The sequence below is a fragment of the Ostrea edulis genome, chromosome 1, assembly GCF_947568905.1.
Source record: "Ostrea edulis chromosome 1, xbOstEdul1.1, whole genome shotgun sequence".
Lineage (NCBI taxonomy): Eukaryota > Metazoa > Mollusca > Bivalvia > Ostreida > Ostreidae > Ostrea > Ostrea edulis.
Window position 1 is genome coordinate 17,726,242 of NC_079164.1, and position 16,669 is coordinate 17,742,910.

At 34.4% G+C, this 16,669-nt stretch overlaps 1 protein-coding gene and 1 long non-coding RNA gene across 2 annotated transcripts in view; one reads left to right on the forward strand and one right to left on the reverse strand.

Annotated features, from left to right (window-relative positions):
* Window positions 1-3,729: 3,729 nt before the first annotated feature.
* Window positions 3,730-16,669, forward strand: part of LOC125663645 (uncharacterized) — a 53,605-nt gene continuing 40,665 nt past the window's right edge. Inside the window, 3 exon segments of the mRNA XM_056142557.1 lie at window positions 3,730-4,144; window positions 11,068-11,231; window positions 11,491-11,505. Of these exon segments, the coding sequence (XP_055998532.1) occupies window positions 3,730-4,144; window positions 11,068-11,231; window positions 11,491-11,505 (594 nt within the window).
* LOC130051255 (uncharacterized) lies at window positions 14,134-14,562 on the reverse strand. The gene is made up of 2 exons (XR_008799695.1): window positions 14,356-14,562; window positions 14,134-14,259 (listed from the first exon to the last, which is right to left on the reverse strand). It is a non-coding gene; the product is annotated as an uncharacterized LOC130051255 (long non-coding RNA).

Here is a 16,669-nt window from a genome sequence, read left to right on the forward strand (position 1 = left end):
CATTATGATACTGAATGCAGTTATGTTTCAGGCACATATATTTTAACGGCTGAGATCACGATCTCTCTCTTTCTCTCTCAAGTGATGTGTATGCAGTTGCCTACTTGCGTATGGGCAGCTACATGCCTGCCTGTCCATAAAATTTCTACGCCTATATACATGTAATTATTTTTATTCACCAATGTCAAGAATATCCTATACTAATTCTATATTTATATACCCCTTGAAGTTTCTAAATATATAAACTCTTGCGTACACCACAAGACGTTTGTTTTATGTGTAAAAATTTTAGGAGCATGAAAATCAATATCTGTTTTATTCTGTGAAATATAAGGAATAAAAGTCTAGGATGTTTGTATTGTGGGGAATATATATTTTAGATACAGACAAACAGATGTCCTTAACAAGTAACAGTTGAATGCAAATTCAAATTTATACAGGTCGACAAGCTGTGGTTTTCAATGTTTAAAAAACAAAAGTCCCATTACGCTGATAAAATTTCAGACGCATTTTTCTTCAGCACATACCGATGCTACCATACGGGGGTCGGATAGTTCATTTCAACATGCTGTCACTAGGAAAATATAAATGCTCATTCAATTCCATGTTCAATCCGCACCCGCAGATTTCATTTCATTTTCTTAAACCCCGTGAAATGATTTCAAATCCATATATGAATTTATATATTTAAAATTCATATTGTTGTCAAAGACGAAGCAAACATTGATTTGCATTTCTTAACCTGCAGTGATCAGGCGGGTTGGTTTGGGGGACACTCATTGCACCTGTTCGTGGATTGATATGATTGGTAAGTACAAGGTTTATGCTTTTTTAATTCCATAAAAACAATTTATTTGGCATTATACATATCCAATTATGGTTCCAAATTGTAATAAACAACCGAATAAAGTTGATATTTTAAATTTCAAAATTATCATATGTAGAATATCCATTTCAAAGTTAAATACATTTTAGTATCGAATTGTGCAATTTATCATAAACTGCACTTTGAATTGAGACAACTAAACGCGAATACAGGTAGGCTACCTGGTTCTTTGTCACACGGTGTGTTCTATAATATCTTATGCTTGGTTAATAACGAGATTGAAATCGATAAAAAGATTTAATTTATATCTGCCAAGTGTTCCTGGACGTCTTCTTAGTGGGGACACGATTCTATTAGCGAGCTGGGGCTGATTAGACACTTTCAAACGATCCATTTTCAAACTTTATAGGTCATTATGTATATGAATGGGCGAACCCTCTATATATTTGAATAAGGGGCGCAAAAACAAATTTAATGATTACTATCCGTATTGTTTGAGAATTAGAAGCGAGCTGTATAGGATGATGTTCTATGTTGTATAAGTAATGGTACTATGAATGTACGCTATTTCATGGGAATTTCTTTTCTTGTGTTTTTGTATTGCGCACACACTTTTAATGGGGGTACCATATCTTTAGCGAGTGAGTGGGAAGTATTATGTAAACAAATTCAAGCTCGCAAACCTCTGTAGGTACATGTATCTAGCAACAGCACACCCGAGCGACATTTCTTATGCAACATAACCAGTACACAAACTTTCTAGCAACAAGGCACTATAACTTCTCTGCTTTTCCCACTCCAGATTCGGGTACGTAAAGTTCGTCAACTCCGCTGTACCGGTATAATATGTACCGGTGTATAACAGGCTGGTAAAAAACATTTCCTTTTGACTATGATATCTGGATATACATGTAATATTGTGATTACAAGAATTCATTTTAATGCATATATGCGGTGTATTTAAGAATTTATTTTTACTTCTGTAAATACCTGAAGTTATGAACCGCGACACTTCACGCGCGTTTATATAGTGTGAAGCATTTTCAAAAGTAAAATTTATTTTCTTATACTTATATTCTACTTTCATTTCTGTCGGAAATCCCTGCAGATGAAATAGACGTACTATATTTATCAAGATTGATATGCGTATATCATTATTTACAACTGCAGCACATTCGTGATATGGCTATCATTACGATTTGTAAACAAAAACATTGAAAATGTTGATATTTTCCCATTGTACATGTATAAAATAATATATTTTGTATACGGTTTTCTAAGTTGCTAGAACTTGTAACCAATCCCTTTTATTAGGTCACCTGAGTCACTCAGGTGACCTTTTGCTATTGGTCTGCGTCCGTCATCGTCCGTCTTGCATCATCCGTTAACAACTTCTTCCCAGAAACTACTGGGTCCATCTTGACCAAATTCGGTATGTAGCTTCTATAGGTGAAGGAGATCGGAAATTATAAATTTCATGACCCCCACCCCCACCCTAAGGGACCTTAATTTTGGAGTAAAAACTGTAAAATTGATGTATTTCTTTAAAAATCTTTACTCTTGGGCATCTAGCAGAGAAAGTGAGTATGTAATGATGAGCAAGGAAGCTTCTACCAAAATTGTAAATTTCATGATCCCCGGGATAGGGGTTCTGACCCCAGGACGGGGCCAAACTTACTAAATAGTGTTTATGTGTAAAACACTTCAATAACATCTTCTTTAGTGCCATTTATACTAAATGGATATTTAGAAAGAGCAGGTGGTCCTTTACCAAACTTGTAAATTTGATTAACGCAAAGGGTGGGGGTTTTGATATCAGGGTGGGACCAAAATGGTCAGTTATTAAATGTATGAACAATAGAAATTTTTAACTTCTTCTTGATAACTATCATTCCAATTCTTTTCAAATTTAGTATGAAGCATCTTTGGAACAAGGGGGACATAAATTGTAAATTTCAGGATTCCTGCACTCTTGGGGCCTTTAGGAACGGGGCAAAAACTGCCCAAAATTGACAATTTTTCAAAAACCTTCTCTACAACCGCACATGTGTAAGAAAAACGAAATACATAGTGATGTAGAGCAGGAAGGGCTCTACCAAAATTGTAAATTTCATAATCCCCGGGGTAGGGGTTCTTACCCCAGGGTGGGGCCAAACACTCGGGGTAAGGGTTCTGACCTCAGGGTGGGGCCAAACTTAGTACATGTATATAGTAATTATGTGCAAGTTTGCTGATACTGTATAAAATCTAAATGCGCAAAAAAGCCGGAACAAAGTAAGGTAGCACAATTTTTAGAAAAGTCAATTGCTCGGCTGCTGAGAACAACATGCAAGATACTACATTGTATATCTGTGTAGGTACTTCTTATTGTACTCACCTGGCACCAACCGGCTTCCGTATCTAGACATTTGTGATAGTAGAGATGGGAAACGTGTCAATTCATTAATTGATTGATTTATAAATACATATATTTTCAAACAGAACACTGCCTATAGTGATTAATCCGAAATCTTGTATGGGAATTTAATTTCCAGGTCAATAATTAAAAGTAATTATTTATTCCATCCCTTTATTCATGTTTCATCTTGAATTTTGAGCAAGACTTAAGTGCAATCTTTAAAACTGACAATACTACTAATGTTTGCGTATTCTAAGTGTAAAAAGATCTTCATTTATTTTCAGTATACTAATATCAAACATTAGTGTTGCCGATGTTGTATTGCCTTCCATAGATAAAAATAGACTTTGAGTACAAAAAGGTCAAGTTTAACATATACTGTAGCTAACAACTTGTAAAATGTACCGGTAATGTAGAAATTGAAATTATTGACAACAGGCCTATATGTATTACAAAACTTATAGCTTCGAACTTAATTTTGCTTTGTTTTAGATATTGGAAAAAAATGGGATCTGCCTCATCGAAGTCTAAAACAATCGAACGGAACACGCAGTTGTCAGATGGTGCCAGCAATCCCAGCGAACGCGATGAAGAGAACGAAGATGATGATTTAGACGGCGAAAAGAGTTGTGTTAATGACGTCATATCGATGATGTCGGAAAACAGTGATGATACAATGTTTGTTGCATACGTAAACGATCTGATATTTCCCTATGAAAGAGAAGTACCAGAGAAATTTGAAAATACCACAGCCTTTATGAAAGACTATGTGGGGTACACAAAACCTCCAAATTTACCATGGGTCGAGAAACGGACACAAGCAGAAGAGAGAAGGAGGTTGTATTTAATTGGGAGAAGCCGGAATGCTTTCGATAGGAGAAAATCTGACGTTCCAAAGAAAACCAATAAACTTAAGAAAAGTAAGATTCTAAGGATATGTAATGGGCTTTTCAGTAAGAGAGTCTTAATTAATTAATTAGAATATTTTTGCAAAAAAGAGTAGTTTACTGTCATGTGATCACGTGACGCCGTGTGATAAGATGCTTCTTTTTTTTAAATTATGATATATTTTATTTTTATTTATTTATTATTTTTAAAAAAGAAATTCGTATTTAATATTCATATACAATGTATGGCATGCGTGAAATATAGGGTGATTTAAAGATTATGCATATTAATTTCAGGAGGTTTAACTAGATATTTTGTTTATTTTTCTTGTGGAGGTGTATGTCTTTTTTAAAAGATTGTTTACTATATAGAGGACATGATTTCTTTAAAAGTAATAATATTTCCAGATTTGTTTTCTTCATGGTATCGAAAATTCCATATGTAATCAATTTCGCCTAATTTAATTTTGTTTATAATTTCTGTTTTCTCGGAGTACATCGATAAATAATGATTACAAGATCGGAATCTACGATCGGTCGATGCGTTACGGTGGCTTGTTTAGGACAGGTGGATGAGATTTTTTTTAAATTCGTTCCCACGAAATTAATTTCGTTGCAACGAAATAAAATTCGTTCTCACGAAATTGACTTTGTTCACACGAAGTAAGATTCGGTCCCACGAGGCGGAAGAATTTTTTTGAAAATTCGTTTCCACGAAATAAAATTCGTTCCCACGAAATAAGGTATTCTGATTTGCTTTCATATTTATCAACATTTTGATGCGGAACAAACAGTTTGTAACATGAACTTCTAAAAACATTTTTAATTTCATTCCTCGGTCTATCGAATTCACATACATAGCTATGCATAGTAAATATAATTATATATACACCGAACGATTTTTTTTCCGTATGCAAAACAGGTTCCCGCGTGGGAGTTGGGATAGCGATGGTTCATTGTAGGGTGGTCTTTAGCTGTATTTAAAAGTTATTTGTAATAACTTTATAAAAGGTGTGGTGTTTCCTTAGGTTTTCTCTCTTTCTCTGTTCTTTAAACATGACTAGACATAATTTTGTTTGGTTTATATTTCTATTTTCTAATATACTGAAATCTTCTTTAAATTACACACATATATATACAAAACAGTGTCACAGATTTCATTTCTTGAGATATATTGACACGAAAGGTTGAATACACAGTTTAAAACTATCTCTAAGGAATGCCTTTATTCAATAATATTTCCATCGAGATCCATTCTACATCATATTCTTTGCAATTAAACAGGACAAATAGAAAAACGCGGACTGTAAATATTTGAAACGTTATCAAGATAATAGGAAATAGTATACGAAAAGGTTTTACGTGAATAGAACAGACATTTTCAAGTATATTTCATCTCCATAAAACCCAGAATGAAGAAGACAGCAAGATTGAACTTAAATACTATTAAGATATCCTCGATCTTATATATCTGGAACGAAAGCTTTTTGTTTGAGAAAACCTACATTTTTTCATTTAACAACGCCAAAAACGGTCGATGAGAAACGATGAACCACACAAAATAGATTGGAAAATGTCACAGGTTTGCAATGTACTGTACACAGTAATGGAAACAAAACAGAAACACAATCATAATATGTATACAATCTTACAAAACGGAAAGGCAGTCATGACTATGTACAATCTTACAAAACGGAAAGGCAGCCATAACTTTGTATACAATCATACAAAACGGAAAGACAGCCATAACTATATGTACAATCTTACAAAACGGAAAGGCAGCCATAACTATATGTACAATCTTACAAAACGGAAAGGCAGTCATAACTTTGTATACAATCTTACAAAACGGAAAGGCAGTCATAACTATATGTACAATCTTACAAAACGGAAAGGCAGTCATAACTATGTACAATCTTACAAAACGGAAAGGCAGCCATAACTATATGTACAATCATACAAAACGGAAAGGCAGCCATAACTATATGTACAATCTTACAAAACGGAAAGGCAGTCATAACTTTGTATACAATCTTACAAAACGGAAAGGCAGTCATAACTATATGTACAATCTTACAAAACGGAAAGGCAGTCATAACTATGTACAATCTTACAAAACGGAAAGGCAGCCATAACTATGTACAATCTTACAAAACGGAAAGGCAGTCATAACTATGTACAATCTTGCAAGAGACAAGTCTACATTACTTATAGATAATTATTTGTTAAGACAATGCAACACACTGTTAAACCATTTTCCATCATCTCAACAACAGAAAAAATGTTGATGAAGAAACAGAACCAACAACCCATCATATAGTGTGTTTGATTTAAAAAACAAACCAAATATAGACTATGAGACAGTCGATCTAAATTGTTAATAAAGAGTAATTCACATTGTGTCGTAAGGGGCCCTGTGTCCAACGGACATGAATGGAAACGGGACCCCTGACATTGTGAGAATGTGTAACTGTTCACACTTTACTTGATCCAAATCAAATTAACCACATTACTCGCACAAATGTGGCCATATTCCGCATATATATAGCATACTGTTAAATTCTCCAAAAATTTTACCAATTCATTTATTCTCATAGGTCAATCAACATGACATAGAGAAATACATAGGCAATCACACTAAATTTTACCAAAAGAGGCCAGAGTAGGAAAACTCCCGAACACAACCACTGAAGGTGGTCAGCGAGGCCTAAACGTGCACAAGACAAGTTCTGCAACAAGCGAATGGTGTTTGTTGTAGACGGATATTTTATGTCTTTCAAAGTCCTAATCTCGAAGCTGTTTGTATAGATATGTCTTTTACTTATCGAGCAAAGAATTTTTTTGAATCACCTGTAGAATATGAGTACGTGTATAAACATTCTAGCTACTAATTCTTCATGTTTGCGCAACTCGGTATGGTGTTATCTTAAACATTGTTTATCTGAAGGGAAAATGTTCACATAAAATGTGATTGATAAGCAATTTCTGTAAAACCTCTTCCTCATTTATCAAATCAGAGTCTCGTAACGATATGAACGAATTTAGTAAAAATTAGTTAAAAGTTTTTATTTCTAACGATAAAGTCATAAAAACATTAAAGTTGGTCAGGTTTTAAAAAGCTAGTATCACCAATCATTTCCATGGTTTCAATGTCATGTAGTTAAAAATCCAACCTTCAACCCACCCACAATCAAAGACGATCACTGAACGATGGGAAAGCCGCGTTTTATTGAAGCAGTGACTTTTTGGGCAAATCGTTCACATTTTCACAAGCTTTCTTACAGTGCCATGCGTGACCAATATATACATTATATTAAAAACTAATAATGAAATCGCTTTTCATATAGAAAGCCATAAAGTTGGTAAATTATCTTACCAGACACAGCTGACAGATCATAGTATTATGCATAGGGGTGGAAATGTATGTTCTTATTTATGACCACTTCTAATGTGGTAAAAAGCTGAATACTGCATTCACAGCAATTATATTTAATGGACTGGTTTCTTATGTAATTACAAGTTGATTTGTGACTTTTCTGGCTCCTTGGCAACCAATGAAACAAGTTAGAACAAAAATATGTAACCAAAGCAGTATGTCTGGAATCTGGACACGCGTCGGTGATCTGCATTCATCGTTACCATGTTTAACAGATTTTCCGTAGAAATCAAAGAAAACTATACAAGTATTTTCTTAATCATCCGACCATGAGGTTACTTGAAAGTAGCTGATCAAACAGAATTTTGATTAAGAATCATCCATAATTCACTCAGTTTATGACGTAGCTAACGAACTTTATTGATCAGATCAGGGTATATCCAAAATACGAATCCTGTACCACTGGAGAAAGCTGACCAAGATGTTGAGCAACGATTCTTTGCGATGGAACCCCTAGTGATCGATTGCCTACCCGCCATGCTCGGATAGGGGAAGACGTACCGCAGACGAACTATCGATGATGATTTTTGCATTTTTCTTTGACATGTCGGCAATTAAGTAAATTCTATCACATTAGCTGAATCTCTGCTTCGCTGAGTAAGGGTAGCATGATATAAATGGCGTGAGCGTCAGGAGCGGAAGTGATGCAAAGTGGGTACCTCATGACCTGTCTGATTTTTGAATCGATGCAGTTCACCAATGTACACCGGTACCGTAACAGCAGGTATGTATTCCCATGTTCATTTTGTCTATTTTCCCTTGCTTTGTGAAATAAGTCGTGGGAAGTACAAAAAATTTGGTTATTTCACTCTCTTTGTTGGTAGGCGCAAAAATTTTAATATGCATATGCAACGCCATCCAAACTTTCGTATCACAGGTGCTAATATGATCTTTTATAGATGGTTCTCTCCTTAGTTAAAAAAATGCATGCACTACATGATAGATTCGCGTTTCGCCTACTTGCATTAGAAACGTAGATCCATCATTTGTACCAACAAAAAAAAATCTTTTTCCAAATTTTTTTGAAATATAATTCCTCTAAAATATTTACACTTTTATTCTCTTGTAACAGATATTAAGATGGTGATGTATAATTGTCGCAGTTTGTTAACAGAAATGTGCACATTGAAACAACGCCATGCGATTGTTGTCATAGAAACTCGTCATGGCCGCCTAACCAATAGAAAGGGGTAAGTTTGGAGCACCATCAAAAGAAAAAGTGTTCTAAGACATTTCTTCTCATTGTGACTATGAAGTACATGACATTTTGAGAACAAGTTTGCAACGCTAGTGTTTTCTGTCATAACTTGTATAATATCTAAGGTTGTGGCTAATGCTGCAGACTTTATTGTAATTCATACGTATTCACTCTATAAGTTTCTTCAAGCATTGCCTTAATTATCGATAGCTAAGTGTTACGTCATATTCCCGCGTTACTTTACATGTATCATGCAATTTTCGGGGTAAGGAATCGACTGGTTTTTAATTTATTCATACTTAGTTTTTAAAAGATCTTCGCTTACAAATGGTTATATACTTAAAGTACACGTGTACATATTTATGTATTTTGTGATTTGGCAAAAGATTAACATAGGATGGGTATTCACACAATTTATGACACGAACGAAATGCGTTCTATTTTTGTGAATTTGCATTCATGATGTCATGGCATTTAAGTCATGGTGAGTTAGAAACCAAAACACTTTTTCTTGAATCTCGCACGTTTAATTGCTTTGTGTACTAGTAAAGGTTCATCAAGTTTAGGGTTTGTACAAATAATAAACACCTTGATTAACATTCAGTATCTGATTAACTGCATGCGATACAGCGATTTACAAGAAAATATGTTTTCCTCCCCTGATGATGAAGTTTGAAAAAAGGATGAGGAGGAAAAATAAAATGGAAGGGGAAAAAAGCTTGACAACTATAAAAGACTCGATTAATCACTCGTGTACCTTAATGTATTCTTTCAAGTTTACCTACTAAAATCTGTAGGAAGTCAAACTGAAACTTTTCACTAACATCGATCAGTTTTATTAATTAATAAAACTAGAGATGCATATTGTAATCACGGTGGTATGGTAATTGAACTGAGAGCAATGGCGATCGGGTCCGGCGAGTTTGTCTTGTCTTTGGAATTAATTGGTCTAGAGATCCTCCTGGCTAGATACAAACTTTTCAGATACAGTACGTACGGTTTTCATGAATTATCGATGAGGTAGGCTTCCAGTTCAACCCAGCTGCTTCGAGGGTGCAAAATTAATTCACGTGGGCACGGTTGTACTGTAACCTTTGACACCAAGATGTCTGCTTGATAATACGTACACCGACCAGGGTCCAAATGTTGTTTCTAGAACAACAGTGCACGCATTAACTAGTATCCTCAGGTGATGTAGATTGAATTTCTCGGCGGAAAATCATCGGCTGGGGAGGGAGGGGCCACAAACAATGAATGTCTAATTTGTATCAACTGATTGTGGGAGTTATTTCACATACAATACCCCACAAAATGTATCGGGGCGTAAATCGATGTTTTTCTATTTGCAAATATATTTCTGGATCATATTCAACTATGATCTGCTGTGATTTTTGGATCTCAGGGTAGTTGTTAGTGGGGAAACTCCAAGAAAGAGCGTTGGATTTATCGGCCGATGGATAGCTTGGCTTTCTAATTCTAGTCAGTCCGAAACACTGGGTGGGAACTTTGATTGTGGGAGCTTTGACCGATCCCTTGAAACTTAGAGCTGCCATTCAGACAGTTTCACAATTGAAAGGAACAGATCATAGAATACAAAACTGTTCATTCATTTTATGTTATATATGTGTTTTGGGCTGAAATTAAGCTATGATTTCTTCACTTTCTCCATGCAAGCTGTGTCTTGATCTCCTGGTAGGCTTACGGTTCGTCGGTTGTCCTGTATAATGTACTGGATACGGTTGTTTGGATGCATAAATTTTATATTATCCATTTGTGTTTATCGAGGTGAAGCGAGAGTTTTGGAGGATTTCTCTTTTGTTGTCACAAGAGTGACTCGACATTTTTTTTATGATTTATGAAATCGGTCTGAAACGCGATCGATGCATGTAATGTCATTAAAATAGTTTGTGGTAGTTTTTAATATAAATAACGAACTTTAAAAAAGAAATTTAAAATAAAAGGTTTAAAAAAAAAACCCATCCAAAACATATAAGAGACAAATATAGCATTTATTGCTTAATAATAAATTTAGTTTATAGAGTTATTGCCCGTAGTCCAAATTCTGTAATAGGCCAACCCTTCTTCTATTTGATTGGTAAAGCACTTAGGAAAATTGACCAATAGAAAATCATTTTGCATTTGGCTCACGTTGGAAATGTTTTGAAATCGCCAAGGCGGTTTCCTCTAAACAAATTGTACGGGTAAAGGCATGTATCAAATATGTGTGCCCACATGTTCTATAGGTTCAACATGTACGTTTAACTGAACTTGTTACGCTCTTCAACCTTGACATAGGCCTAGTATCGCTGATAATATATTAACTAACTAGCGGTAATGAAGAAATCAACATGGCCGACATGGAAGAATCCGGACAAGGAATAAACAAACAAAAACAGTGCGAGGCCTTCACTGTTGACCTCTCTCAGGGCGCGGAACAGAAAGAGAGTCTCCAAGATGCGTTCTTAAAATTTAAGAAAGATAAACAGGTACAAAATAGATTTTTTTAATTCCGTTCAATTCTTACGTAAATTAACTGCTAATGCCATTTTCAGTTAATTTACGTTGTTTTTTCTTTTGTAATTTATGCGAAACGTTACGAATGGGTTATTTTTTATGTATCTATGTTTTAAAAGAAAGTTTTAATGAAATGGTGTATGAGCTCATTGATTTGTATAATGTAACCATGTTATTAAAAGAAGGCTGTAATGAAAAAATAATGAGCTCATTGATTTCCTCTCTTATCAGACTGTAAATGGAAAGGTAGGCAATTTTTGTAATAGATGGTGTTGGAATTTTATTTCAAAGTTGCAAGACAGCTAGGCACTCTAGATGCAGTGTACTGACTACTCCTTGAGCATAACTTTCTGTTTTGATAGGATTGTTATTGTAATAGAAATTCAATGTCAATATTCTTGATTATTTGTAAATCAAAAAATTAAGGATAGAAAAATTATGATAGCATTGCCATATGATGATCAGTACCTGTACCAATGATATCCAGTCCTATAAGGTTTATTTTAAGGTATTAGTTTAGTTTTAAATGGGTGTAAAAATAATTTTTTAATGTGATTTAAAGACCACTCATCAGACTGATAGTTCTGTATATATTACTATATGTTACTTAACATTGTGTATTCATGTGCAACAGATATACATACATATAATAGTTTTTTAAATGTTTACAATTTTGCATAAATTACTGGTTTTCCATATGGAGTACTGATAGTTTGCTGTAAATTGTTTGGGTTGGGTTTTTTTTTGGGGGGGGTGTTAATTTTTTTTCTTTTACTCTTTAAATTTTAGATACTAAATCATTGTGTTAATCAAGTCATGTAATTGATTTATAATAATGTTTGACCTACATAATTTATTTTTTTTTAATTCTCACATCATAGAGAATAGGGCCTGAATGTGTTTGTACCTTTGTCTAATTGTAATCATGAATTGTTGATGAAATAGAATTGCCTGTGGTGACTAAACTCGTTTCATTGTGAATAACAATGAGCAAGTCCAGTGAATATTCAATGTATCATTTATAAAATCAATAAGTAGATTAATTTCCTGTCAGCTTTTCCATTGTGGTGGCTACTGGACTGAGGAAAATTATATAAACTCTGGAAGCTTTTGTGTGTTTTCCATTAGACTGTGTTGCTATAATATTCCATCATTACTGGTGCCTACTGATCATGGGTATAATGGCTGTCATGGCAGAGGGAAAACAGTGTCTATTTTGAGGTATTGTCTTGTGAATTTGGAGTCTGCTGTCTCATTTTCGGGTTACAGTACCACTTTGAATAATATTCAAGCCCTCCAATGTCGAGATGAAATTTTTATGTGTTATATTGATAGATTACAGAATTGCTTTAAAAAAGAATATGGTTTAAATTGAACCGTTGATAAATCAAACCAAATCATATATTTCCCTCTTGATTTTAGTGCCAAGGAAAAATTTACCTTCATTTGTACATGTATCGGGTAGACTAGTGTTGTTTTGTAGTGTTGTAGTGGAAATTGTTTAATAGGTATGGCAACATAATTTCAAACTAGTCTAGTTTGATTTAGTGGGTTTAAGAATTTGACTTCTGAGCTAAAATTTCGGATGTGTATGGCACATAGGTAACTGTCAAATTCCTGTTTTAAAAATTGCTTAAAGCTAGTAGCTGTACAAGAATTCAACACAACCTTACACATTAGTCTTCATATACATTGGACTATTTCAGTTATATACCTGTATATATTTCTCTATTTCAATTATGGTTGTATATTTCTACTCCACATTGGCACAAACAGAACAATGATCATTCAAGTTTGAAGTATTGGTATACAAGATTTGAATCCTTATCTGTGTTTTCTTTTAATACTAAAGGATTTTGTTTTCAAATGTTGGTTGAATTTCCCTAAAAGTTATGTTAAGAGCCATTGATCCCTAAAGATAACACAGGAAAAAATCCAATCCGAAATAATTTAGATGAGAGTTTTGTTCATGTCTGTTGGATTTTGGCCTCAATACATGTGCAATGTACTACATGTATGTACTGTAATTGAGTTAACATTGATTTGGTGTAGATTTCTCTCGAAGACTGCAAGTTATTGATTACTGTGGAATCATAATTTTTATTCATGCCAGGGGGCTAATGTTTGTGGGTAAGCAAAATTTTGCTGGCTCGTGGGGACGTATTTTCGTGTGAAAGTGATACGCTGTCACAAGGAGATATAACTCTACTTTGTTTAAAAAATGTTCGAGGACACGTAATTTCGTGGGTAAGAGTGACCCATGAAATCCATGAACATCAATCCCCCATGAACAATGATGTTTCCACGGTACTTTGTGTAATCATCAGAATTTGTGGTAAATGTCTGTAATGTCACAAAATTTTACCTTTATCAAGTTCAACACTGATTTCCTCTGCATGTACATGATGTAAACACAAAGTTTAAAGATTTATGGTTCACTGTGGCCAGCATGTTTAGTTTAGACAATGAACATGATGAATATGGGAATTGTATGGAAATGTTATCACATCCTGATCTCTAGATTATGTTTATATTTCACAGTTAATATTCTGAAATTGTCTTTTGGTGAATTGTATAGATATTTCTCTGTCAGGCTAATGTTGACACATTGCAATTTTAAAGGAATAACATATCTGGGTGAAAATGTAAGAAAATTATGGTTCTGTATCTTGTGTATTGTTACGGAAGAAATTGAACCTCTTTCTTCCTTGGAGGATTGACGATGATGCCATGGAGAAGTTGAATTTGGTGAATAGCAAATTGTCTGGTGTTTCAATATGGCATGTTGTGATTGGAGAATGGTGTCAAAATCTAAATGAATTTTAATGGATTTTTCTGCCCCAATCTTGCCACAATCATATAAGGAATTCAAACTTTGCTTTTGAACATTTATATTTCCATATTTCCATACATAATGAGAGAGGCAAACAAATACTGATATTAAACTTGTAGAAGGAAATCCTGAGCGATGCGTCTCACTTGAGATGACATGCTTGTGATCTATTGCACAATAAAAAAAACTTGTTGAACTTTTGTTGTTTGATCGGTAATTTGGACAATTTCATGTTATTTTATGATTAATTATGTTCTACGTACTTTATGTGGAGGTGTTGTTGATCATTCCCCCCCTGATTGTGGATGGCGGATCAGTGATCGCCAGGGAGGTAAAAAGCTTCCATTTATTCCCGCTATACCTGTGCTTGGTTATCGATCACGGTGTGGCACCGATTATTTTATGTTGGCACTTCTTTCTTTGTTATCAGTGTTGACAAATATTTGGTTCAAACAAGGAGTTATCTCTTCTCTCTTGATAGATTTAATGACTTTAAAACTTCATATTTCTTTTAGAAGAAGAGTCCTGCTTTATCTACAGATTATTGATTTCTTGACCAATGGCATCTTTCTCTTTTGGTATGTTCTGTTCGCAAGTAAGAGAGGGTGGGTTTCCTGAGTTTTATGATTATTATTTTTATAGATTTTCAACAGAAATAAAACCAACCAAACATAAACTACTACTTCTTCAACATTTTACTATTAAAGTCATGCTCTTGGTATTTTAGAGAGAAAAAAATTTGATTATGATTCAGAGATACAGAAGCTTTTATCTTACACTGTGTTTCGTGCAATTTGGAGTCCCTACAGTCATGCAGAGTCAACAAAAACAAGATTTATAGTGTTTGATTCAGCACTTCAGAAATGTGCTTCAATAGCTTTACCTGTACTGTATGATTACACTAAAGAAGAAGTATGTGTGCCTTTACTTCAGTGTGTACATGGATGTGTGTGTGAAATTTCCAGCTCTTACAGGACTCTTTTGTTTCCTGTCTGTATTGATCCAATGATCAAAATGCAGAGACATTGTCTTTAAGAAAATCCCAGTCAGGTTTGGAATCAATATTTTATGAGCAGTATTTTGTCAATGTGTGCCGGTACTAAGATGATGTTGGCATAAGCCCTTGACTGTATGTATATTTTGCTACCTTTTATGAATTATGAGTCTGCTTATCTTGAAGGTTGGTCAGGGTTGTAATGTGTTCATATTTTAGTATGCTTCTTATTCTTTTCCTTAGCTGGGTGTTCATGCTAAAGAAGGTCTTTGTTGCAACTTAGAAAATACAATTCTTCTGTTGTGTTTTCTCAAATTCAGGTTGGGTATGATACTTCAAACCCTTCCGTCATAAACTGTGCCCTGTGGAAACCTGAACAATACTGTGTTCTCATTGACTTAAGTCCGCAGTTGTTGAAGCAAGTTTAATGACGTTTGGGTCAATATTGACTAGGAGATTTTCATAGCATAATATACCTAGCGCTCAAACATTTCACCTGATCCAAAGAGTAAACGAGGCCTTGCTTACCCACGACCATTGTTGGCGAATTTCATTTTAAAGAGAAGTTGAGTACAGGTTAACATTGAGTGGAGAAGGGACCTGTGATTTCTTATCGGATCTCTATGGCTGTGATGCTTTGTCCTATGAGAGGACGGCACTTTGTGCTGAGAAGTCAAGGTAATTCAGCTCAAGCTTAGTTTTATATGTTGAAGGCAAACATTAAATTTTTTCCATTTAAATGCAAAACCATCTGAGGTGTACAATGGGGAAGATTGAATTTCTATTAAACAACGTGGGTTTTTTTTTATATTAGTTACACTGGTGCTTTTTGAACAATGTTTCCTGTAATGTGAAAAAATATACATTTTCAATATCGTGTATATTTGAATACCATGGAAAATGAATTTTTGTGAGGAGAAGGTGAATTTCCTGCGATGATTGTGATAGTTTGTGTAAAGGGCCACACCCTGTCAGGTGATTGCAAGAGGTAAATTATGAAATGTAAATCAGGTATCACATGAATTCCTTTGATGTTGTCTTTATTTGATGTACATGATTTTAACAAAGGCCATGAAAAAAAAATATATACAGGTAATATGTGTGGAGGAAAAGTTATAGTAAGTGCAAGTACTTAGAACACATGTAATTGTGTTAGGTATCTAGGCAATTTTTCTGCTTCTATGTATGGAAGTCATTGATGGTTTGACAGTTTTTCTGACTTTAATCCAAAAAGAAAACACAGGATGGCTGGGTTAAAGGTCTCGTTTTGGCTTTTGTGTTTGCAGGAAAATTAAATTGCTCATACCTAAAGATATAAACGACAAGTGTAAATGTTTGTGTGTTGTTCATAAGAATTTTTGTAGAGGCAATATTTGTCTATTTCTTAACTGCCGAGTTTTTAGTCCGTGTATTCTTTGTTGGTAAAACACAAACTTCACATATGTTACTGTGAAATTCTTTGGTTTTTATTTACACAAGAAACATTGAGGGGAAAAAGGATGATTTATTTGCATTGTAAATGTATATCATGAGCTGTGTACATGGCCTATAGAATTCCTTTGTTGTGACACATTTAAAACTGT